This window comes from Stenella coeruleoalba (genome assembly GCF_951394435.1).
Source record: "Stenella coeruleoalba genome assembly, chromosome: 9".
NCBI lineage: Eukaryota > Metazoa > Chordata > Mammalia > Artiodactyla > Delphinidae > Stenella > Stenella coeruleoalba.
The window spans coordinates 34,307,084-34,332,466 of NC_137155.1; the positions used below are offsets into that span (position 1 = coordinate 34,307,084).

General features: G+C 38.8%; 1 protein-coding gene across 1 annotated transcript in view; it reads right to left on the reverse strand.

Moving 5' to 3' along the window:
- HDAC9 (histone deacetylase 9) overlaps nt 1-25,383 on the reverse strand; it is a 1,064,374-nt gene that overhangs the window by 239,216 nt on the left and 799,775 nt on the right. The window contains exon 18 of the mRNA XM_079931742.1: nt 10,509-10,616. Coding sequence (XP_079787868.1) covers nt 10,509-10,616 — 108 coding nt within the window. The remainder of the gene's footprint in view (nt 1-10,508; nt 10,617-25,383) is intronic.

Genomic DNA, 25,383 nt, shown 5'->3' on the forward strand with positions numbered 1-25,383 from the left:
GCCCTGGCCCAGGAAAATCCCACATGCCACGGAGCGGCTAGGCTCGTGAGCCATGGCCGCTGAGCCTGCGCGTCCGGAGCCTGTGCTCCACAACGGGAGAGGCCACAACAGTGAGAGGCCTGCATACTGCAAAAAAAAAAAAAAGGGCAGAAGACCTAAACAGACATTTCACCAAAGAAGACATACAGATGGCCAAGAGGCACATAGAAAGATGCTCAATAGTACTAATTATTAAAGAAATGCAAATCAAAACTACAATGATGTATCACCTCACACCAGTCAGAATGGCCTTCATCAAAAAAGCTACAAACAATAAATGCTGGAGAGGGTGTGGAGAAAAGAGAATCCTTTTGCACTGTTGGTTGGAATGTAAATTGATAGTCACTATGGAGAACAGTATGGAGGTGCCTTAAAAATCTAAAAATAGAAATACCATATGACCCAGCAATCCCATTACTGGGCATGCACCCTGAGAAAACCATAATTCAAAAGGACATATGTACCCAAATGTTCACTGCAGCACTATTTACAACAGCCAGGACATGGAAACAATTTAAATGTCCAATGACAAATGAATGGATAATGAAGATGTGGTACATATATACAATGGAATATTACTAAGCCATGAAAAGGAACGAAATTGGGTCATTTGTAGAGATGTGGATGGACCTAGAGTCTGTCACACAGAGTGAAGTAAGCCAGAGAGAGAAAACCAAATATCATATATTAATGCATATATGTGGAATCTACAAAAATGGTCAGATGAACCTATTTGCAGGGCAGGAATAGACGCACAGATGTAGAGAATGGACGTATGGACTCCGAGGGGAAAGGGAGGGTGGGACGAATTGGGAGATTAGGTTTGACATAAATACACTACCATGTGTAAACTAGATAGCTAGTGGGAACCTGTTGTATAGCACAGGGAGCTCAGCTCGGTGCTCTGTGATGACTTAGATGGGTGGGATGGGGGGGGAGGGAGGTCCAAGAGGGAGGGGATATGGTTATACATATAGCTGATTCACTTCACTGTACTGCAGAAACTAACACAACATTGTAAAGCAATCATATTCCAATTTACAAAAATAAATAAAGTTATCATAAAATATTGGCTATAATACCTATGCTGCATATTATATCCTTATACTTTTATACCTAGAAGTTTGTACCTCTTAATCTCCTTCCGTTGTTTGGCTCCTGTCCCCACTGGTAAACACTAGTTTATTTTCTGTATCTGTGAGTCTGTTTCTGTTTTGTTATATTTTCTTGTTTGATTTTTTTTAGATTCCCCAAACAAGTGAAAACATATAGTATTTGCCTTTCTCTAACTTACTTCACTAAGCACGATACCATCCAGCCCCATCCACATTGGTGCAAATGGCAAAATTTCATTCATTTTTATGGCTGAGTAATATCCCATTGTGTATATATACCACATTTTCTTTATCCATTCACCTGCTGATGGACACTTAGGTTATTTCCATATCTTGGCTATTATAAATAATGCTGCTATGAACATAGGGTTCAATGTATCTTTTTGATTTAGTGTTTTTGCTTTTTTGGATATATACCCAGGAGTAGAACTGCTGGATCCTATGGTAGTTCTATTTTTAATTTTCTGAGGAACCTCCATACTGTTTTCCATAGTGGCTGCACCAATTTACATTCCCACCAACAGTGTACGTGGGTTCCCTCTCTCCACATCCTCACCAACATTCATTATTTGTTGCCATTCTGACAGGTTTGAGGTGACATCTCATTGTGGTTTTAATTTGCATTTTCCTTATGATTTGTGACATTGAGCATACTTTCATGTAAGATTTGTAAACACTTAAAAATGTGAAAATGCCAAATACAGACAGAAGTGGAGAGCCCTGGAAATTCTTATGCGCTGCTGGTGGGGTTTGAAATTGGCACAATGACTTAAGTATTTGTTCTCTATATGTCACCTTTTTTTGTTCCTCAACTCCTCCATTACACTGTCTTCTTTTAAGTTAAATAGGTATTCTCTAGTGTAGCATTTTAATTTCCTGGTCATTTCTTTTAATATATTTTTGAGTTATTTTCTTGCCTGTTGTCCAGTGGATTATACTTAACATCTTAACTTTTAACAATCTAGTTCAGACATGAGCCACATTTTAACAGTATCCAAAAACTTTGTTTTGCTATTATATAGCTCCATTCCCAATCCCCTACTTCATGCTTCTACTGTTATACAAACTACATCTTTATACACTGACTTATGGTTATTGTTTTATGCAGTTGTCTTTTAAATCTGAGAGAAGAATAAGAGTTACAAACAAAAAATACAATTATACTATCAATTATATTTATTTATGTAGTTACTTTTACTGATGCTCATTATTTCTTCATGTGAATTCATGAGCTTCTTTGCATCTCTCATAATTTTATGTAGCAAACTGGGCATTTTAAGCAATATAATATGACAATTCTGGAAATCAGATTTTTACCACTCCCTAGGGTTTGTCATTGTTGCTCTGTTTGTTTGTTGATTCTTCTGAACTAATTCTATAAAGACTGTATTCTATGTTGAGTGTGGGACTGAAGTCTTTGTTTGCTTAACTCAGTGGTTGGTCAGTTAATAATCAGAGATTTCCTTAAATGCCTGGAACCAACAGTCCCCAGCCTTTTATAAGGGGCCCTGCCCATGTGTGTTGGACACACTTTCAATCCTGGGTCTGCGATCTGACAGCTCTTCCTTGGCCTTTACTTCTGGTTTGAGCAGAGCCTCAAAGTCAGCTTGAGATGAGACTTTAGGGCCTTTCAATCTTTCCTGAGTGTGGTGTGAACACAGCCCTGAGTATGCACACAGCCCTATCAGACACATGACCTTCTAGATTCTTAGGAGTCTGATAGGGCTTGCCATAGCGCTTATGCACATCTCATTCCCCAGTTTTTTCTGGAAGCTTTTGGTTAGTTTGTTGTTTTCTCTACTGTTGTCCACCACTTCAGGCAGCCATAAGTTAATCAATTACCTTTAATTTTTTTCAACAAGTGCTTCTGAGGAAAGGCTTTTCACTCTAAGTCCAGACAAATAAAGACAACTTTGTAACTGGGGACTTGTACTGAAGGACCAGACAGGCCAAATAATGAAAATTTTCTGGGAATGAGGCTTTGAAGAAGCTTCAGCCCCATTCTGCCCTGTCTGGAGACTGCTAAATTATTGGTTTTCATTTGGAATAAGACTACTGGGGAGCTGGAAAGGGTTAAATGAGAAAGGGTGAATTAAAACACCACAAAGTTCACTGTTCTCATGAAGATTTAGCCAGTTTTCTTTTGAATACATGCTTCCTGAGATGTTACAAGCTTTTGGTTAAGTTCCTGGGCTTTTAAAATAATTAATTCTAATCCTGCGAAAAGTGCCATTGGTAAATTGATAGGGATTTGCACTGAATCTGTAGTTTGCTTTGGGTAGTAGAGCCATTTTCACAATGTTGATTCTTCCTATCCAAGAACATGGCAACTCTCTCCATCTGTTTGTGTTGTCTTTGATTTCTTTCACCAGTATCTTTAGTTTTCTGAGTACAGGTCATTTTCCTCTCTAGGTAGGTTTATTCCTAGGTAGTTTATTCTTTTTGTTGCGATGGTAAATGGAACTGTTTCCTTAATTTCTCTTTCTGATTTTTCATTGTTAGCGTATAGGAATGCAAGAGATTGTATCCCACAACTTTACCAAATTCACTGATGAGCTCTACTAGTTTTGTGGCATCTTTACGATTTTCTATGTACAATATCATGCCATCTGCCAACAGTGACAGTTTTACTTCTTCTTTTCCAATTTGGATTCCTTTTATTTCTTTTTCTTCTCTGCCATGACTAGGACTTCCAAAACTATGCTGAATAACAGTGGCGAGAGTGGACATCCTTGTCTTGTTCCTGCTCTTAGAGGAAATGCTTTCAGTTTTTCACCGTTGAGAATGATGCTTGCTACAGGTTTCTCACATATGGCCTTTATTATGTTGAGGTAGTTTCCCTCTATGCCCACTTTCTGGAGAGTTTTTGTCATAAATGGGTGTTGAATTTTGTCAACAGCTTTTTCTGGATCTATTGAGATGATCATATGGTTTTGATTCTTCAATTTGTTAGTGTGGTGTGTCACGCCAATTGATTTGCGTATATTGAAGAATATTTGTATCCCTGGGATAAATCCCACTTGATAATGATGTATGATCCTTTTAATATGTTGTTGGATTCTGTTTGCTAGTATTTTGTTGAGGATTTTTGTGTCTATGTTCATCAGTGATATCGTCTGTAATTTTCTTTTTTTCTATCAAATTACCAATGGCATTTTTCACAGAATTAGAACAAAAAAATTTTACAATTTGTATGGAAACACAAAAGACTGCGAATAGCCAAAGCAATCTTAAGAAAGAAAAACGGAGCTGGAGGAATCAGGCTCCCTGACTTCAGGCTATACTGCAAAGCTACAGTCATCAAGACACTATGGTTGATAGCACAAAAGAAGAAATATAGATCAATGGAACAGGATAGAAAGCCCAGAGATAAATCCACGCACCTATGGTAACCTAATCTATGACAAAGGCAGCAAGAATATAGAATGGAGAAAAGACAATCTCTTCAATAAGTAGTGCTGGGAAAACTGGAGAGCTACATGTAAAAGAATGAAATTAGAACATTCCCTAACACCATACACAAAAATAAACTCAAAATGGATTACAGACCTAAATGTAAGGCCACACACTATAAAGCTCCTAGAGGAAAACATAGGCAGAACACCCTTTGACATAAATCACAGCAAGATTTTTTTGACCCACCGCCCAGAGTAATGAAAATAAAAACAAAAATAAATGGGACCTAATGAAACTTAAAAGCTTTTGCAGAGCAAAGGGAACCATAAACAAGAGGAAAAGATAATCCTCAGAATGGGAGAAAATATTTGCAAATGAAGCAACTGACAAGGGATTAATCTCCAAAATATACAAACAGTTCATGCAGCTCAGTATAAAAAAAACAAACAACCTAATTAAAAAATGGGCAAAAGACCTAAATAGACATTTCTCCAAAGAAGACATACAGATGGCCAACAAACACATGAAAAGATGCTCAACATCACTAATTATTAGAGAAATACAAATCAAAATTACAACGAGATATCACCTCACACCAGTCAGAATGGCCATCCCCCCAAAATCTACAAACAATAAATGCTGGAGAGGGTATGGAGAAAAGGGAACCCTCTTACACTGTTGGTAGGAATGTAAATTGGTACAGTCACTATGGAGGACAGTATGGAGGTTCCTTAAAAAACTAAAAATAGAACTACCATATGACCCAACAATCCCACTCCTGGGCATATACCTGGAGAATAATTCAAAAGATACATGCACCCCAATGTTCACTGCAGCAATATTTACAATAGCCAGGACATGGAAACAACCTAAATATCCATCAACAGAGGAATGGATAAAGAAGATGTGGTACATATATACAATGGAATATTACTCAGCCATAAAAAGGAATGAAATCGGGTCATGTGTAGGGACGTGGATGGACCTAGAGACTGTCATACAGAGTGAATTAAGTCAGAAAAACAAATACCATATATTAATGCATATATGTGAAATCTAGAAAAATGGTATAGATGAACTTATCTGCAAAGCAGAAATAAGAGACACAGACATAGAGAACAAACATATGGATACCAAGGGGGGGAAGGGAGGTGGGAGGGATTGGGAGATTGGGATTGACATATATACGCTACTATGTATCAAACAGATAACTAATGAGAACAGACCGTATAGCACAGGGAACTCTACTCATTGTTCTGTGGTGACCTAAATGGGAAGGAAATCCAAGGAAGAGGGGATACACGTATATGTGTGGCCAATTTGCTTTGCTGTACAGTAGAAACTAACACAACATTGTAAAGCAACTATACTCCAACAAAAGATTTTTAAAAATTAATTCTGATAAATTTTGCCAGTTTCATCACTGATTTCATGGAGTGAAGAATTTTCAGAGGTTTAAACTGTTATTTTTGCTGATGTCATTGTGGCACAATGACTTCGGAATTCTACCTTGCATTACTCTCTGAAATTTATTATATTTCTATCCTAGGAGCTTACCATTTTACTCTTAGTTATGTCATAGTTCAAGAGTGTTCACAGCAGCACTGATCAAAAGAGCAAAAACCTGTAAACAACTATACTGTCCAACAGAAGAATGAATAAACAAATTATGATGTACAAGGAAAATGAATAAATCACAGCTATGTAAATAGGATAAATCCTCATAACATGATTTTAAGTTGGGGGAGAGAAATCTGAGGAATAAAACATTCAATAAGATTCCATTTTTTATAAAGATCTACAACATATGGTTAACACTATTAAAGGGAAAGGAATAATTTAAAAAATACAACAGATTAATAATTACTCCTGGGTCAAAAGATAGGAATGAGATAAGTACTGAAAGAACTTTAATAGTGTTAGCACAGTACTATTTCTTTAGTTGGATGAAGGGCTCACATCCAACCATATTATTATGATTTGTAAGTTATTAATGTAACTCATTTTTTATATGTATTGTTTTACACTAATAAAAAGGAAAGAATCTAGACTATTTTAAAAAGATAGCTTTAACCCCTTTTTTCTTACATATTTGTGCCACCTCTACAAGAAATTCCTTATAAAGTGTTGAAAGAGAAGAGAGAATTGTGACACTTACAGGCTTTGCCATTTATTAAACTGTGTGCAGGATCTTAAAAAGTTACTTGATGTCTCTGAGCTGGTATCCTATTGGTGGTACTTACTTTTGGTGGACACTGTGAGAATAATGACAAATTACATGTAAACTGTCCAATCTATAGTAGATACTTAATGAACGGCAGGTATTATTAGCAACATGATATCACAATATCCATTCAAACAGTAAAGAAATCCATACATTTTTCAGATAATCAGATGGGAATTTTCTTGACAAAAATTTCCAGACAACTAAAGCAATTTTTACTGTTTTATGAAATTACGCATTGCCAAAATGGCATCAAAGGGCATTCTTATAGTAAAGCTAGATAACTGTTGAATCATTTTTTCCCCAGATATATTGAAGCATAACTGACAAATAAAAATTATATACTTTAAGGTAACATATTTGGCACCATTTTTTGAACAAAATATTAAATATTTATAACTTGAAAAATGCTCATCTTTTAAAGATATTTCTATTTCTAGACATACTTCCTTAAATGACCTTTAGAACAATAAAACCATTTTGAGATAACTATTCTTCCAATTATAGTTTCCAATACAACAAACATGTCAGCATTTCCAGAATATTTATGTTCCCTAGTTCTAGATTCTGAGAAATAGCCAACTTGGGTATTTGTAGGTTTGAGAAATTTCCATTTGCATGGATTTTTTAAAATATCTTGTTAAAAACCTGGAAAACTTGAAAGTCCCCATAATTTCCACTGAACTCCACTGAGCATGTCCATGCTGTGCAAAAAATACACCCACTTACTGCTGTAGTTTGCTGCACACGCTTAGTTTAAGCATCAACATGAGACCCACTCCCTGGGCCTGGATTATACCTCTAATTCCTTTAGCCCATTAGTATCTGCAGGTGAAGAAAGGACAGAACCTGTCGAAAGTTAGGGGAACAATCATGATCAAGCTTAATATCAAGGAAAAATTCCAGGTAATGAAATTTGCCTTTGGCATTTTCCTTGTTTGGGCGCCCTTATTATCTCCTAGGTCCCCAGCCCCTAAGAGTTTGGTGACCTCCCTCCAGCTATCTCGAACCTCTCAGTTCAGCACCCCATCCAGGCCCACCCTATTTGAAATAAAGCTCTTAATTCTTCTCTAATTTCCAAGCAAAATGAGTGCAGACTCACAAAATGCAGTCTTTCAATATGTCAATGTTGTTTCAAGTTATAGATTTACTGGGAGAAAGAGGTAGAACATGTGAGAACTGAATGTAGATGCAGAAAATGATAAACAAAACACTGACGTTTTCTTTGTTCACATCTCTTATCAGAGGATAACTTACCAGTGTCCTTAAATAAGCTTCCCTATTTTCTTCCTAGATCTGAATGAAGTGACTCCACAGCCATGAGTGTTAATGCTCCTGGCCAGCAGGTGTACCTGTCCAGTCATACTGGAGTCTGGAACAGGTAGACACTGAGTAACATTTTTGGTTAGCTAGAGGTCCCTGAACATGGCTATCTACCACAATTCTTGGCTATCTACAGTGGCATTCCCATAGGCCTCATCAAATTATTAGCAATAAAAGGATTCAGTCTCTTGGTCTGTCAGCACTAGTCCATTTATTATGGTCCTGCCTGTCTTGGACTTTTACTTTGGGCTAACAATCAGAAAGATAAACCAGCTACACTGCCTGGAATATTCAGCAAAGGAAGGTGAAATCAGTTGTGCAATATCTACTATTTGGTACGTCATGGTGTATATAACTGATAACCAGATCCACTTCTCATTTGCAAATAGCTCAGAATGTCAAAACCAGGTACAACCTTCAACATTATCAATTCTACCCTACTGATTTTGTGGAACAAGATACTGAGGCCCAGAGATATTAAGTGATCTGTCACAAGTGACATAGAATTTAAGTGGCAGAGCCTGGATCAATGTTTCTTGATTTTTATGCTGGCTCTTTTTCCCTATTCTTCTCTTTTTTAATCATACTTGCTGATTTCTCAACCAAGGGGAGGAAAAGCATTTGTATGAATCCTTGATCTTAACATAAACAGCCAATGCTAGTTAGTACGGCTGGTGGTCAGCATGTCCATACTATATATTGTTGACACTCTGTTTGTAACTGGCTATTTTAAATGACTACCTCCTAAAAAATATAATTAGGTTTTTGTTCAACACTCTTCACACATACATTTGGCAATTCTGCACTCTGTGAGGTTAATAGCAATGATGATTTTGAGTGTAACAGGTGGGCATTCTACTTGAGAAGGTTTCAGAATTACTGATTAAACTTCAACAAAATCAAAACAATTAGAAACTGTGAAATGCTAACAATCATTTTTGTTTTTTATTAAGTGGGTCTGTGCTGGCATAATCTTTTAAAAATTATAATATTGTGGCCTGGCTGTTGTCTGTCATTTGAATTCTTTTGAAAATAAGACTTAAATACTTCTTTTAAAATGTCAATTGATTCTAGTGCTACAAGTGACATATTCAAACAGGAAGAATTATTCCTCAAGTGCTACTGGGAGACAGCCAAAACCTCTCCATAAGGCTGATTCCTTTCTTCTTTTCAATAAATAGCTCATTATCAAAGGTAAAGACTGAGTATTAAGCACCACATTAATGGCCTAAGAAATCTCCTGAGATGAGCAATTAATATCCTAATGCTGATCGTGTCAACTTAACATGAGGTGCGCATATATATATATATATATATATATATATATATGTTTAAATATAGCCCATCTTATCATAATGCTATTTCTGTAGGTTTTGACTTAAAGAGTTAAGAGCAAAGACTTCTGGGGCAGACAATGTGTTGTAAAGTGCACATTCCTACCCTGCATTTTTAATCACAAGTGGAATAGTCAGGTGTAATTGAATAAAAATTCATTAGGCATAAAAAAAAATAATCCTAATTAGATTTTATTTTAGATGAACAAAACTCACAGTGCCTATATTGTTGGTTACAATATATTTCCCCTAAGCCCCACAATTGCTAAAAATACCAAATCAATCACTGGCCAGATTTCATTATGAAGTGTGTGAACCAGTGCATTAAAGAGCTATGTTAGCACCAACAAAGTTTATTGGGGCAACTGCATTCAAGATGCACACGGTATACCTTTAAATAGCACTGTTAAAATACCAAATAAAGTGTCAACGTCTGTCAGGTCTCTGGCTTTTATAAATTGTTTAGACTGGGAAATGTTGGGGTTTGGACATTGTTCTTTTCACATGATGTAGAAAAGAAGAGACCATAAAAAGAAAAGAACAATAAAGCGTAGTTCATTTCTGAAGTTCTTTCATGGAAAAACATACTCTGGATCATTACCCTTCTAGTCAACAATTTCCTTCTTCCTCCCAATCCTTCCCATCTGATATTTACCTTTCTCCCCACCCCCACCCCCTTCTCTCTGGGTGGTATTCTGAGCTTATACACAGTACTCAGTAATCATATGTTTTATGTCGCTTCAAAAGAGAATCCCAGGAGGGCATGACTGGTATGTATATACTGGGTATTTTTAACCTGGACCATAGCTTTACTCACCATTTCTATGCTCTTAAAAATATACCAGAGTGCCCTAACCGCAGAGTTTCCCCAAGGAGAGGAAGGCCCTGGGAGCACGATCAGCTACTACCTACCTACACACTAGTTATTATCACACCTTAGTGGCCATCTCTTTGCCCTCTTCCCTCCGCCCCTTTCCTTTTATTACCACACCACACTCCCCACAATTCCCAAACAACAACATCTCTGTTTCAGCGTCTTCTCTGGATTTCCCACACTTAATGCAATCCAGACCTCACCTTCAGCTCTCCTGAGGCCACTTTGGAAGCCAGCTCGATGACACAGCCAACAGCCATGCGTGCAGCACCGGACGAGTGCAGCTCATTCCAAATGGTGTCACTGTCCACCTGAGCAAACAGTGAGCAGAGCCCACAGAAGAGAGAGGGAGAGAAAGAGAAGGAGAAGGAGTAGATGAAAGAGGGAGGGGGGAGGAAGGGAGTTCAGGAGAGGGGAGAGAGAGAGAAAGCAAATTTGTGAGGAAGGGCTGGCACAGTAACAGCCTATGTACAATAACATTAGTCTTCCGTCTTGGCCAGCTGAAAAGGCCTTCTGCACACGGCTTTGCTTATACTTTTTCTCTACACTGACTTCTCCAATGGAAACACATTCCTGCCATGCCTCACTGCCATTCCCTGTTTAGATTTCTCATTACAAACAGCATTACATAGGCCAGATCTGGCGTAGCTACAGGCTTGCTAGAAACCAGGCCCCAGTAGTAGATAGAGTAAAAGCTAAGAGCACTTAGCTATACATAAAAATCGGATTTGCAAGTGCTAGAGGGGGAAAATTCAAATACCTTTCTGGCTGCAGGTTTACAGGGAGCCAAAAACAATTATTAGGCAGGTAGCAGTAGCAGTCAGTGAGTGGGAAGGAGCAACCGCAGTTCAGGTTCTCCAACTAAATGGAGGGAGTGTGTGGTCCTCACACTTAAAATATTCTCAACACTCAACTGCAAGGAGAGATTTGACTTTCAAAGTAGAAGCTTAACATTTAGTACAGCTTGGCAGCTAGTCTTAGTGCAAACTAGTATTATTAAAATTAGATACGCCATTAAAATATATGGTTGCTCCTACACTAGAGAACATTATTATCCAAGCAAAGCATGAACCAATATTTTGGATTTACCTTTATAAAATGCTGTTTACTCTTTTTTGTGCACACATTAAGAGAACATTTACAACAAGGACAAGAAAAGTGCAATAGTAGTGGTTTATAATTGTCATACATGTTACATATCTTTTTTTTTTTTTTTTTTTTTTGCAGTACGCGGGCCTCTCACTGCTGTGGCCTCTCCCGTTGCGGAGCACACGCTCCAGACGCACAGGCTCAGCGGCCATGGCTCACGGGCCTAGCCGTTCCGCAGCATGTGGGACCCTCCCGGACCGGGGCACAAACCCACATCCCCTGCATTGGCAGGCGGACTCTCAACCATTGCGCCACCAGGGAAGCCCTATGTTACATAATTTTAATGTATAAATATGTCATAATATAAAAAAATAACAGTATCAAGCTGTAGAAGTCTATTATTTTAGGACACAGTTGGAGCTCTGGGAAATGCAATAAAAAAATTTGACTGTGCAAATATCAAGACGTCTCAAATGGCTCAAAGAAGGGAACTCTGACACAAAATACAGAATTTTTTTAAAAAGAAGAACTAAAGTGAAGAGGCCTAATGACAGGGAACAAACACAATAAATAATAACTCATTCACAACGCACTAAGCAGTTTCCTAAGCATTTTCACATGCTTTTTGTCATGAGAGCCTTAACAACTTAAATTCTGTTAAGAACAATGAGTAAATACATAATAAATGAGAACACTAAATAAATAAATAGAATATTAAGATTCTCTCAACAACAGCAAAGTGGTAAAGAGAGAAGATTCTGGAATTAAACTGTCCAGGTGAAATTATGACTTCACCACTAAAAGGTGACTGACAATGGGCAATCAATTAATTAACAACTCTGCTTTGATTCTCTTACCAATGAAATAGCAGCTTTTTGAAGTGCCATCTGCATATGAGGTTGGGGAGGATTAAATGAGTACGTGATATGCAACTGTTAGCTACTACTATTTCAGCTATTACGCTCATTTTTGTAATGCCTAACACGTAGTTGAGGCCTAAGAAGTGGTTACTGAATGAACATACTGTGGCTTAGAGAGGCTACCCAGAAGGTCTGAGGACCCTCACACAGAGCTCTGACCCTAACACATGCCTTTCTACCATACTACTGAAATAACACTTACTTTCTAAGAACATTCAGCCCATGTCATAGTCAACACCATCATGGTCAACACTATCAACTAAAAAGTAAAGGAATCATCAAATGAACCCTAGAACCTAATCATTTACCCTCTAAACTGAGACTTTTATTCTTTTACTAAACCACTGTAAGTAAGTAGTTATTTGAGCTTCATGAAGATACAGCATTCAGGAAAATGGCTGTTCAAGCTAAAAAATTAAAACCAACATTGAGGGGTATCGGGAAGATGGTGGAAGAGTAAGACGCGGAGATCACCTTCCTCCCCACAAATACATAAGAAATACATCTACACGTGGAACAACTCCTACAGAACACCTACTGATCGCTGGCAGAAGACCTCAGACCTCCCAAAAAGCAAGAAACTCCCCACGTACCTGGGTAAGGCAAAAGAAAAAAGAATAAACAGACAAAAGAATAGGGACGCGACCTGCAGCAGTGGGAGGGAGCTGTGAAAGAGGAAAAGTTTCCACACACTAGGAAGCCCCTTCGCGGGCGGAGACTGCGGGTGGCGGAGGGGGGTAAGCTTCGAAGCCGCGGAGGAGAGCGGAGAGCGTAGCAACAGAGGTGCGGAGGGCAAGGCAGAGAGATTCCCGCACAGAGGATCGGTGTTGCCCACCGCTCACCAGCCCGAGAGGAGGCTTGTCTGCTCACCCACCGGGATGAGCGGGGGCTGGGAGCTGAGGCTCGGGCTTCCGTGGTTGCGCAGGGAGAGGACTGGGGTTGGCGGCGTGAACACAGCCTGCAGGGGGTTAGTGCACCCCGCTAGCCGGGAGGGAGTCCGGGGAAAAGTCTGTACCTGCTGAAGAGGCAAGAGACTTTTTCTTCCCTCTTTGTTTCCTGGTGCGAGGAGAGGGGATTAAGAGTGCTGCTTAAAGAAGCTCCAGAGACGGGCGCGAGTCGCAGCTAAAAGCGCGGACCCCAGAGGTGGGCATGAGACGCTAAGGCTACTGCTGCCGCAACCAAGAAGCCTGTGTGCGAGCACAGGTCACTATCCACACCCCCCTTCCGGGGAGCCTGTGCAGCCCGCCACTGCCAGGTGTAAGGCCAACTGGCCCGAGGCAGGGGAACACAATAAGATTCACAGGTTGCATCAGACTGAAATTCTCCGGACCACCCAGTTCCAGAAACTGCCCTGGAGACATTCCGGACCATCCAGTTCCAGGAACTGACCTGGGGACTTTGAACCCAGCCCAGCTTTCCCGCCTTTCGAGGGGCGGGACCAACGGTCCCCCAGGATACCCGAAAAGACCACCAAATAAGAAATACCCTGCGCCCTCCCAGATTCACCACACCCCTTTCCCTTCTTCCCCTATAAAATCTTGCCCAACCCTTGCCCGGGTGCGACTTCTCTGGCCCCTTTCTCTCGGACCACTGAACCTCGCCCGGGAGCGCTCCCTAATAAAGCTCACTTAAAGCTTTCCTCTGTTTCGCGGTGCCATTTGTTAAGACCCGACCTTACACCAGGGTCCCGGGATCGAGGGACAACTTCCCCGGGAGAACGCACGGCACGCCTCAGGCTGGTTCAACGTCCCGCTGGCCTCTGCCGCTGCAGGCTCGCCCCACATCGTGCTCCTCCCTCCCCCCCGGCCTGAGTGAGCCACAGCTGCATCAGCAGCTCCTTTAACCCCGTCCTGTCTGAGCAAAGAACAGACGCCCTGCAGCGACCTACACGCAGGGGAGCTGTGCTAAGAAGAGAAAGGGACATCTCCCAGTAGCCTCAGAAGCAGTGGATTAAAGCTCCACAATCAACCTGATGTACCCTGCATCTGTGGAATACCTGAGTAGACAACGAATCATCCCAAATTGAGGAGGTGGACTTTGAGAGCAAGATTTATCATTTTTTCCCCTTTTCCTCTTTTTGTGAGTGTGTATGTGTGTGCTTCTGTGTGAGATTTTGTCTGTATAGCTTTGCTTTCACCATTTGTCCTAGGATTCTATCCGTCCGTTTTTTTCTTTAAAAAATTTTTTTTCTTAATAATTATTTTTTATTTTAATAACTTTATTTTATCTTACTTTATTTTATTTTATCCTTTCTTTCTTTCCTCCCTCCCTTTTCTTTTTCTTCCTTCCTTCCTTCCTTCATTTCTTTCTCTCCTCCCTCCCTCTTCTTTCTTTCTTCCTTTTTCTTCCTTCCTTCCTTCTTTCCTTCCTTCCTTCCTTCCTTCCTTTCTACTTTTTCTCCGTTTTATTCTGAGCCGTGTGGATGAAAGGCTCTTGGTGCTGCAGCCAGAAATCAGTGCTGTGCCTCTGAGGTGAGAGAGGCAACTTCGGACACTGGTCCACAAGAGACCTCCCAGCTCCACATAATAGAAAACAGCGAAAATCTCCCAGATATCTCCATCTCAACACCAGCACCCAGATTCACTAAATGACCAGCAAGCTACAGTGCTGGACACCCTATGCCAAACAACTAGCAAGACACAAACACAACCCTACCCATTAGCAGAGAGGTGTCCTAAAATCATAATAAATCCACAGACACCCCAAAACACACCACTAGACGTGGACCTGCCCACCAGAAAGACAAGATCCAGCCTCATCCACCAGAACACAGGCACTAGTCCCCTCCACCAGGAAATCTACACAACCTACTAAACCAACTTTAGCCACTGGGGACAGACACTAAAAACAACGGGAACTATGAACCTGCAGCCTGCAAAAAGGAGACACCAAACACAGTACGATAAGCAAAATGAGAAGACAGAAAAACATACAGCAGATGAAGGAGCAAGATAAAAACCCACCAGACCTAACAATGAACAGGAAATAGGCAGTCTACCTGAAAAAGAATTCAGAATAATGATAGTAAAGATGATCCAAAATCTTGGAAATAGAATACAGAAAATGCAAGAAACATTTAACAAGGACCTAGAAGAACTAAAGATGAAACAAACAATGATGAACAACACAATAAATGAAATTAAAAATACTCTAGATGAGATCAATAGCAGAATAACTGAGGCAGAAGAACGGATAAGTGACCTGGAAGATAAAATAGTGGAAATAACTAATAAAGAGCAGAATAAACAAAAAAGAATGAAAAGAACTGAGGACAGTCTCAGAGATCTCTGGGACAACATTAAACGCACCAACATTCGAATTATAGGGGTTCCAGAAGAAGAGGAGAAAAAGAAAGGGACTGAGAAAGTATTTGAAGAGATTATAGTTGAAAACTTCCCTAATATGGGAAACGAAACAGTTAATCAAGTCCAGGAAGCACAGAGAGTCCCATACAGGATAAATCCAAGGAGAAACACACCAAGACACATATTAATCAAACTGTCAAAAATTAAATACAAAGAAAACATATTAAAACCAGCAAGGGAAAAACAACAAATAACACACAAGGGAATCCCCATAAGGTTAACAGCTGATCTTTCAGCAGAAACTCTGCAAGCCAGAAGGGACTGGCAGGACATATTTAAAGTGATGAAGGAGAAAAACCTACAACCAAGATTACTCTACCCAGCAAGGATCTCATTCAGATTTGATGGAGAAATCAAAACCTTTACAGACAAGCAAAAGCTGAGAGAGTTCAGCACCACCAAACCAGCTTTACAACAAATGCTAAAGGAACTTCTCTAGGTAAGAAACACAAGAGAAGGAAAAGACCTACAATAACAAACCCAAAACAATTAAGAGAATGGGAATAGGAACATATATATCGATAATTACCTTAAATGTAAATGGATTAAATGCTCCCACCAAAAGACACAGACTGGCTGAATGGATACAGAAACAAGACCCATATATATGCTGTCTACAAGAGACCCACTTCAGACCTAGAGACACATACAGACTGAAAGTAAGGGAATGGAAAAAGATATTCCATGCAAATGGAAACCAAAAGAAAGCTGGAGTGGCAATTCTCATATCAGACAAAATAGACTTTAACATAAAGAGTATGAGAAGAGACAAAGAAGGACACTACATAATGATCAAGGGATCGATGCAAGAAGAAGATGTAACAATTGTAAATATTTATGCACCCAACACAGGAGCACCTCAATACATAAGGCAAACACTAATAGCCACAAAAGAGGAAATCGAGAGTAACACATTCATAGTAGGGGACCTTAACACCCCACTTTCACCAATGGACAGATCATCCAAAATGAAAATAAATAAGGAAACACAGGCTTTAAATGATATATTAAACAAGATGGATTTAATTGATATTTATAGGACATTCCATCCAAAAACAACAGAATACACATTTTTCTCAAGTGCTCATGGAACATTCTCCAGGATAGAACATATCTTGGGTCACAAATCAAGCCTTGGTAAGTTTAAGAAAATTGAAATTGTATCAAGTATCTTTTCCGACAACAATGCTATGAGACTAGCTATCAATTACAGGAAGAGATCTGTAAAAAATACAAACACATGGAGATTAAACAATACACTACTTAATAACCAAGTGATCACTGAAGAAATCAAAGAGGAAATCAAAAGATACCTAGAAACAAATGACAATGGAGACACGATGATGCAAAACCTATGGGATGCAGCAAAAGCAGTTCTAAGAGGGAAGTTTATAGCAATACAATCCTACCTTAAGAAACAGGAAACATCTCAAATAAACAACCTAACCTTGCACCTAATTAGAGAAAGAAGAACAAAAAAAACCCCAAAATTAGCAAAAGGAAAGAAATCATAAAGATCATATCAGAAATAAATGAAAAAGAAGTGAAGGAAATGATAGCAAAGATCAATCAAACTAAAAGCTGGTTCTTTGAGAAGATAAACAAAATTGATAAACCATTAGCCAGACTCATCAAGAAAAAAAGGGAGAAGACTCAAATCAATAGAATTAGAAATGAAAAAGGAGAAGTAATAACTAACACTGCAGAAATACAAAAGACCATGAGAGATTACTACAAGCAACTCTATGCCAATAAAATGGACAACCTGGAAAAAATGGACAAATTCTTAGAAATGCACAACATGCCAAGACTGAATCAGGAAGACATAGAAAATATGAACAGACCAATCACAGGCACTGAAATTGAGACTGTGATTAAAAATCTTCCAATAAACAAAAGCCCAGGACCAGATGGCTTCACAGGCGAATTCTATCAAACATTTAGAGAAGAGCTAACACCTATCCTTCTCAAACTCTTCCAAAATATAGCAGAGGGAGGAACACTCCCAAACTCATTCTATGAGGCCACCATCACCCTGATACCAAAACCAGACAAGGATGTCACAAAGAAAGAAAACTACAGGCCAATATCACTGATGACCATAGATGCAAAACCCTCAACAAAATACTAGCAAACAGAATCCAACAGCACATTAAAAGGATCATACACCATGATCAAGTGGGGTTTATTCCAGGAATGCAAGGATTCTTCAATATATGCAAATCAATCAATGTGATACACCATATTAACAAACTGAAGGAGAAAAACCATATGATCATCTCAATAGATGCAGAAAAAGCTTTCGACAAAATTCAACACACATTTATGATAAAAACCCTCCAGATAGTAGGCATAGAGGGAACTTTCCTCAACATAATAAAGGCCATATATAACAAATCCACAGCCAACATCGTCCTCAATGGTGAAAAACTGAAACCATTTCCACTAAGATCAGGAACAAGACAATGTTACCCACTCTCAGCACTCTTAGTTAACATAGTTTTGGAAGTTTTAGCCACAGCAATCAAGGAAGAAAAGGAAATAAAAGGAATCCAAATCGGAAAAGAACAAGTTAAGCTGTCACTGTTTGCAGATGACATGATAGTATACACAGAGAATCCTAAAGATGCTACCAGAAAAGTACGAAATGTAATCAATGAATTTGGTAAAGTAGCAGGATACAAAATTAATGCACAGAAATCTCTGGCATTCCTATACGCTAATGACGAAAAATCTGAAAGTGAAACCAAGAAAACTCTCCCATTTACCATTGCAACAAAAAGAAAAAAATATCTAGGAATAAACCTACCTAAGGAGACAAAAGACCTGTATGCAGAAAATTATAAGACACTGATGAAAGAAATTAAAGATGATACAAATACATGGAGAGATACACCGTGTTCTTGGATTGGAAGAATCAACATTGTGAAAATGACTCTACTACCCAAAGTAATCTACAGATTCAATGCAATCCCTATCAAACTACCACTGGCATTTTTCACAGAACTAGAACAAAAAATTTCACAATTTGTATGGAAACACAAAAGACCCCGAATAGCCAAAGCAATCCTGAGAACGAAAAATGGAGCTGGAGGAATCAGGCTCCCTGACTTCCGACTATACTACAAAGCTACAGTAATCAAGACAGTATGGTACTGGCACAAGAACAGAAATATAGATCAATGAAACAGGATAGAAAGCCCAGAGATAAACCCACACCCATATGGTTACCTTATCTTTGATAAAGGAGGCAGGAATGTATAGTGGAGAAAGGACAGCCTCTTCAATAAGTGGTGCTGGGCAAACTGGACATGTACTTGTAAAAGTATAAGATTAGATCACTCCCTAACACCATACACAAAAATAAGCTCAAAATGGATTAAAGACCTAAATGTAAGGGCAGAAACTATCAAACTCTTAGGGGAAAACATAGGCAGAACACTCTATGGCATAAATCACAGCAAGGTCCTTTTTGACCCACCTCCTAGAGAAATGGAAATAAAAACAAAAATAAACAAATGGGACCTAATGAAACTTCAAAGCTTTTGTACAGCAAAGAAAACCATAAACAAGACCAAAAGACAAACCTCAGAATGGGAGATAATATTTGCAAATGAAGCAACTGACAAAGGATTAATCTCCAAAATTTACAAGCAGCTCATGCAGCTCAATAACAGCAAAACAACCCAATCCAAAAATGGGCAGAAGACCTACACAGACATTTCTCCAAAGAAGATATACAGACTGCCAACAAATACATGAAAGAATGCTCAACATCATTAATCATTAGAGAAATGCAAATCAAAACTACAATGAGATATCATCTCACACCAGTCAGAATGGCCATCATCAAAAAATCTAGAAACAAAAAATGCTGTAGAGGGTGTGGAGGAAAGGGAACACTCTTGCACTGCTGGTGGGAATGTGAATTGGTACAGCCACTATGGAGAAGAGTACGGAGGTTCCTTAAAAAACTACAAACAGAACTACCATATGACCCAGCAATCCCATTACTGAGCATATTCCCTGAGAAAACCATAATTCAAAACACACATGTACCAAAATGTTCATTGCAGCTCTATTTACAATAGCCAGGAGATGGAAACAACCTAAGTGTCCATCATCAGATGAATGGATAAAGAAGATGTGGCACATATATACAATGGAATATTACTCAGCCATAAAAAGAAACGAAATTGAGCTATTTGTAATGAGGTGGATGGACCTAGAGCCTGTCATACAGAGTGAAGTAAGTCAGAAAGAGAAAGACAAATACCATATGCTAACACATATATATGGAATTTAAGAAAAAAAGAATGTCATGAAGAACCTAGGGGTAAGACGGGAACAAAAACACAGACCTACTAGAGAATGGACTTGAGGACATGGGGAGGGGGAAGGGTAAGCTGTGACAAAGTGAGAGAGTGGCATGGACATATATACACTACCAAACGTAAAATAGGTAACTAGTGGGAAGCAGCCGCATAGCACAGGGTGATCAGCTCCATGCTTTGTGACCACCTAGAGGGGTGGGATATGGAGGGTGGGAGGGAGGGAGACGCAAAAGGGAAGAGAAATGGGAATATATGTATAACTGATTCACTTTGTTATAAAGCAGAAACTAACACACCACTGTAAAGCAATTATACTCCAATAAAGATGTAAAAAAACAACAAAAAACCCCAACATTTACATTGTGTTGGATACTTTTAAACCAATTTTCAACCATTACATAGCTACAGGTGCCATAGAAAGTCCTCATTCTTCAGATTTAAAATTACTGGAGGAGCAAGCAAACATAAAACAAATCAATAAACCCCAAAAGAAAACTAGAAGCTGGTTCTTCGAGAAGAAAAACAAAACTGATAAACCTTTAGACAGACTCATCAAGAAAAGGGAGAGAACTCAAATCAATAAAATTAGAAATGAAAACAGAGAAGTTACAACTGACATCACAGAAATACAAAGCATCATAAGACACTAGTACAAACAACTATACACCAATAAAATGGACAACCTAGAAGAAATGCACAAATTCTTAGAAAGGTACAACCTTCCAAGACTGAACCGGGAGGAAATGGACAATATGAAAAGACCAATCACGAGTACTGAAATTGAAACTATGATTTTAAAACTACCAACAAACAGAAGTCCAGGACCAGATGACTTCACAGTAGAATTCTAACAAACATTTAGAGAAGAGTTAACATCTATCCTCCTGACACTCTTCCCAAAAAATTGCAGAGGATAGAACACTGCCAACCTCATTCTACAAGGCCACCATCACCCGGATACCAAAACCATACAAAGATATCACAAAAAAAACTACAGGCCAATTATCTCTGATGAACACAGATGTTAAAAATCCTCAACAAATTACTAGCAAACAGAATCCAAAACATTAAAAAGATAATAAATCACGATAAAGTGGGATTTATTGCAGGGATGCAAGGATTCTTCCACATATGCAAATCAATCAATGTGATACACCACATTAACAAACTGAAGAATAAAAACAATATGGTCATCTCAACAGATGCAAAAAAAGCTTTTGACAAAATTCAACACTCATTTATGATAAAAACTCTCCAGAAAGTGGGATTAGAGGGAACCTACCTCAACATAATAAAGGCCATATATGAAAAACACACAGCAAATAACATTCTCAATAGTGAAAAACTGAAAGCATTTCCTCTAAGACCAAGAATAAGACAAGGATGTCCACCCTCACCACTATTATTCAACACAGATTTGGAAGTCCTAGCTATGGCACAGAGAAGAAGAAATAAAAGGAATCCAAATTGGAAAAGAAGTAAAACTGTCACTGTTTGCAGATGACATGATACTATACATAGAAAATCCTAAAGATGTTACCAGAAAGCTACTAGAGCTCATCACTGAATTTGGTAAAGTTGCAGGATACAAAATTAATACACAAAAATCTCTTGCATTCCTACACACTGACAATGAAAGATCAGAAAGAGAAAACAAGGAAACAATCCCAGTTACCATTCCATCAAAGAGAATAAAATACCTAGGAATAAACCTATCTAAGGAGAAAGAAGACCTGTACTCAGTAAACTATAAGACACTGATGAAAGAAATAAAAGATGACACAGATGGAAAGATATACCATATTCTTGGATTGGAAGAATCAATATTGTCAAAATGACTAAACTACTCAAAGCAATCTACAGATTCAATGTAATCTGTATCAAATTACCAATGGCATTTTCCACAGAATTGGAACAAAAAATTTTACATTTGTATGGAAACACAAAAGACCCCGATAGCTAAAGCAATCTTGAGAAAGAAAAATGGAGCTGGAGGCATCAGGCTCCCTGACTCCAGGCTATACTACAAAGCTATGGTCATCAGAACAGTTTGGTACTGGCACAAAACAGAAATATAGATCAGTGGAACAGGATAGAAAGCCCAGAGATAAACCCACACACCTATGGTCACCTAATCTATACAAAGGAGGCAAGAATATACAATGGAGAAAAGACAATCTCTTCAGTAAGTGGTGCTGGGAAAACTGGACAGTGACATGTAAAAGAATGAAATGAGAACACTCCCTAACACCATATACAAAAATAAACTCAAAATGGGCTTCCCTGGTGGCGCAGTGGTTGAGAGTCCGCCTGCCGATGCAGGGGACACAAGTTCGTGCCCCAGTCCGGGAAGATCCCACATGCTGCGGAGGGGCTGGGACCGTGAGCCATGGCCGCTGAGCCTGTGCGTCCGGAGCCTGTGCTCTGCAACAGGAGAGGCCACCATAGCTAGAGGCCCGCGTACCGCAAAAAAATAATAATAATAAAATAAAATAAATAAAAAAAAAAAACTCAAAATGGATTAATAACCTAAATGTAAGGCCAGACACTATAATACTCTTAGAGGAAAACATAGGCAGAACAGTGTTTCACGTAAATTTCAGCAAAATCTTTTTTGATCCACCCCCAGAAGTAATGAAAATAAAAATAAACAAATTTTATTGTGGCCTTAGGGTAAGGTGGGAAGAAGTGAGAGAGTGGCACGGACATATATACATTACTAAATGTAAAACAGATAGCTAGTGGGAAGCAGCTGCAGAGCACAGGGAGATTAGCTCAGTGCTTTGTGATAACCTAGAGGGGTGCAATGGGGAGGGTGGGAGGGAGGCTCAAGAGGGAGGAGATATGGGGATATATGTATACATATAGCTAATTCACTTTGTTGTACAGCAGAAACTAACACAACATTGTAAAGCAATTATAATCCAATAAAGATGTAAAAAAAAAATAAGGATATGGTTACTGATTAGTGCCAGGCACAGAGATGCTCAATGGATGCTTGAAGTTTTGACCACATCCAAAATTTAGGCTTATCCCTAAACAGGTCCTATTTCGGAATCTATGGGATTTATCATTCATTTATTTGCTTGTATTTAAACATAAAAAAAAATTCTCTAAATACTACTTTAACCTATATTTTATGTACATTTAACTTATAACTAAGTGGTAATAGTGGTAAGTTTTGTAGGTATAATCTATTCATAAATGAGTAACTGTATTTAATTCTGAAGGTATGAACAAGGTTTTCTTAGCTTGAGCTGCCACAACAAAATACATACACTGGGTGGCTTAAACACCAGAAATTTATTTCTTACAGTTCTGGAGGCTAGAAAACCAAGATAAAGGTGCCAGCAAATCTAATGTCTGTTTTATTTCTCTTCCCAGCTTGCAGATGGTTGCCTTCTCACTATGTCCTGACATGGCCTTTCCTCAGTGAGTGCACATGGAGAGAGACTGATTTCTCTCTCCTTCTTCTTAGGATGCCACCAACCCTACTGAATTAGAACCCCACACTTACGACCTCATTTAACCTTAATAGCCTCCTAAAAGCCCTATCAAATTCAATCACTTAAGGGTTAGGGCTTCAACATATTCATTTTGGGGGGACACAATTCAGCCTATAACAAGGTTACACCCCCAAAGCTTGTTTATAAGTCAATTTATAAGCATATTTCCCTAAGACATTGTGTTCCAAGTCATGTTTCAGGGACATCAGCTGCCAAAATTAGCTACCAAAACCTATCCACATGTATTTGGCATATTCTAGTTTAATAAGAGTTCTAAGGGTAAAAAAGGACGCATGACTCATGAACTCTCCCTACATAATCCCTGCCATTAGAAGAGATGTCCAAATACACTTCCTGTCATTCTCAATGGCAAAAAGTTATTTCTTCTCCCCCTATGTCCCTCTTATTGGTTGGAGAGATTGCCAAAAACCTTTCCCTGTATTTGTGATAGTGTCAAGAAGATCTCCTTCATACGAGAGTTGATTTCAACTGTACAAGACTTCATGACAGTAGGAAAAAACTCTATGTAAGAAAGGATGGTTGAATCCATCAAATGACGGTGGTTCCTGGCATGGAATGGGATATTGAGTGGCTGGACAGGAAAGGAAAAGAACAAGAAAAACTCACCTCAGGTGGATATACATAAACAGGATTAAGGAGCTGAGCTGGTAGTACAATAATTGTGGAAGTAGAGACCAGAAGACAGGTGCTCTAGAATTTGGAAGTTGAAGGTAGAGCTATTAGAAAAGTGGCATAGAGTTGGCTCCGGACACGTAAAATAATGTAAATTATAATAGATTAGGCCAGGAAAGGGGAAAGAAATGGCAGTGGAGCAGAAAGCAATCCTTCTGACCACACTAGTTGGTTACTAAGATCTAGCTAAAGTTCTTAAGTGATGCAAGGTAAATTTTTAAAACCAGAACTATTATAATCTGAAAAAAATCAAAGTGTTTTATCTTTGTTTTTTCCATGCACCACATTTACTTCCCCTTGGTCTGCCCACCAATTCATTCTTCTGCCTGACATGTATGTGTGTGTGCATGTACAAATTCACATACACACACACACACATACATGTGCATTATTTTTTTTAATTTAACTTTTTTTTATACAGCACATTCTTAGTAGCTCTTTTATACTTATTACATGTGCATTATTATGGGCCAGTGGTACATGAGATCAAAAGGAGATTCAGATTGATATAAAAGAAATATAAAGAAACTGACATTCAAAACAAAGATTTTTCATAAATACACATAAAAATCCAGATTTTGTGGTAAAAGAAGATTTTTTTTCCAAACTCCTTTACATATTAAAAACTAAGCTTGGTGCTCTCAGATTATAATACTATGTTAGTGATAGCATCAAGACAATGCTATCACTGCTTCTCTGAATGATAGTTCAGAGAAGAGACTCTTTCTACCTATGACACCCAGGCAGAGGGCTTGCTGACCTAGGCTACAGATAGGATATGATGACAGGAAGAAAAAGCTGGAAGCCATCCTTTATGGTGATGAGATATTGGAGAAAGGCAAACTGAAGAGTTGTGACAGAAGCAGGGGAGGTAAAGAATGATAAGTGAGCACATCTCAGAGAGAGGAGAATGTGTTAGGTAAATTGACAAGATAATAAGCAAATCTTTGGTGTCATTTACACTTAGGACTTTTGCAGTCCATGTCTACACCAAAGTGTGGGCACCACATTAAAAAGGCTAGGGAGTAGTGTGAAAAGTAAATGGAAGTTCAGACTGAAGCATTCCTAAGATGCTCTTGGGTCCTGTGTGGTAGCAATGGAAGCCTCAAGTTCCCACAGTCTTCCAAGTGTATGCTATGGGAGAGCCCCTGAAATGGAGTAACTATGGTTG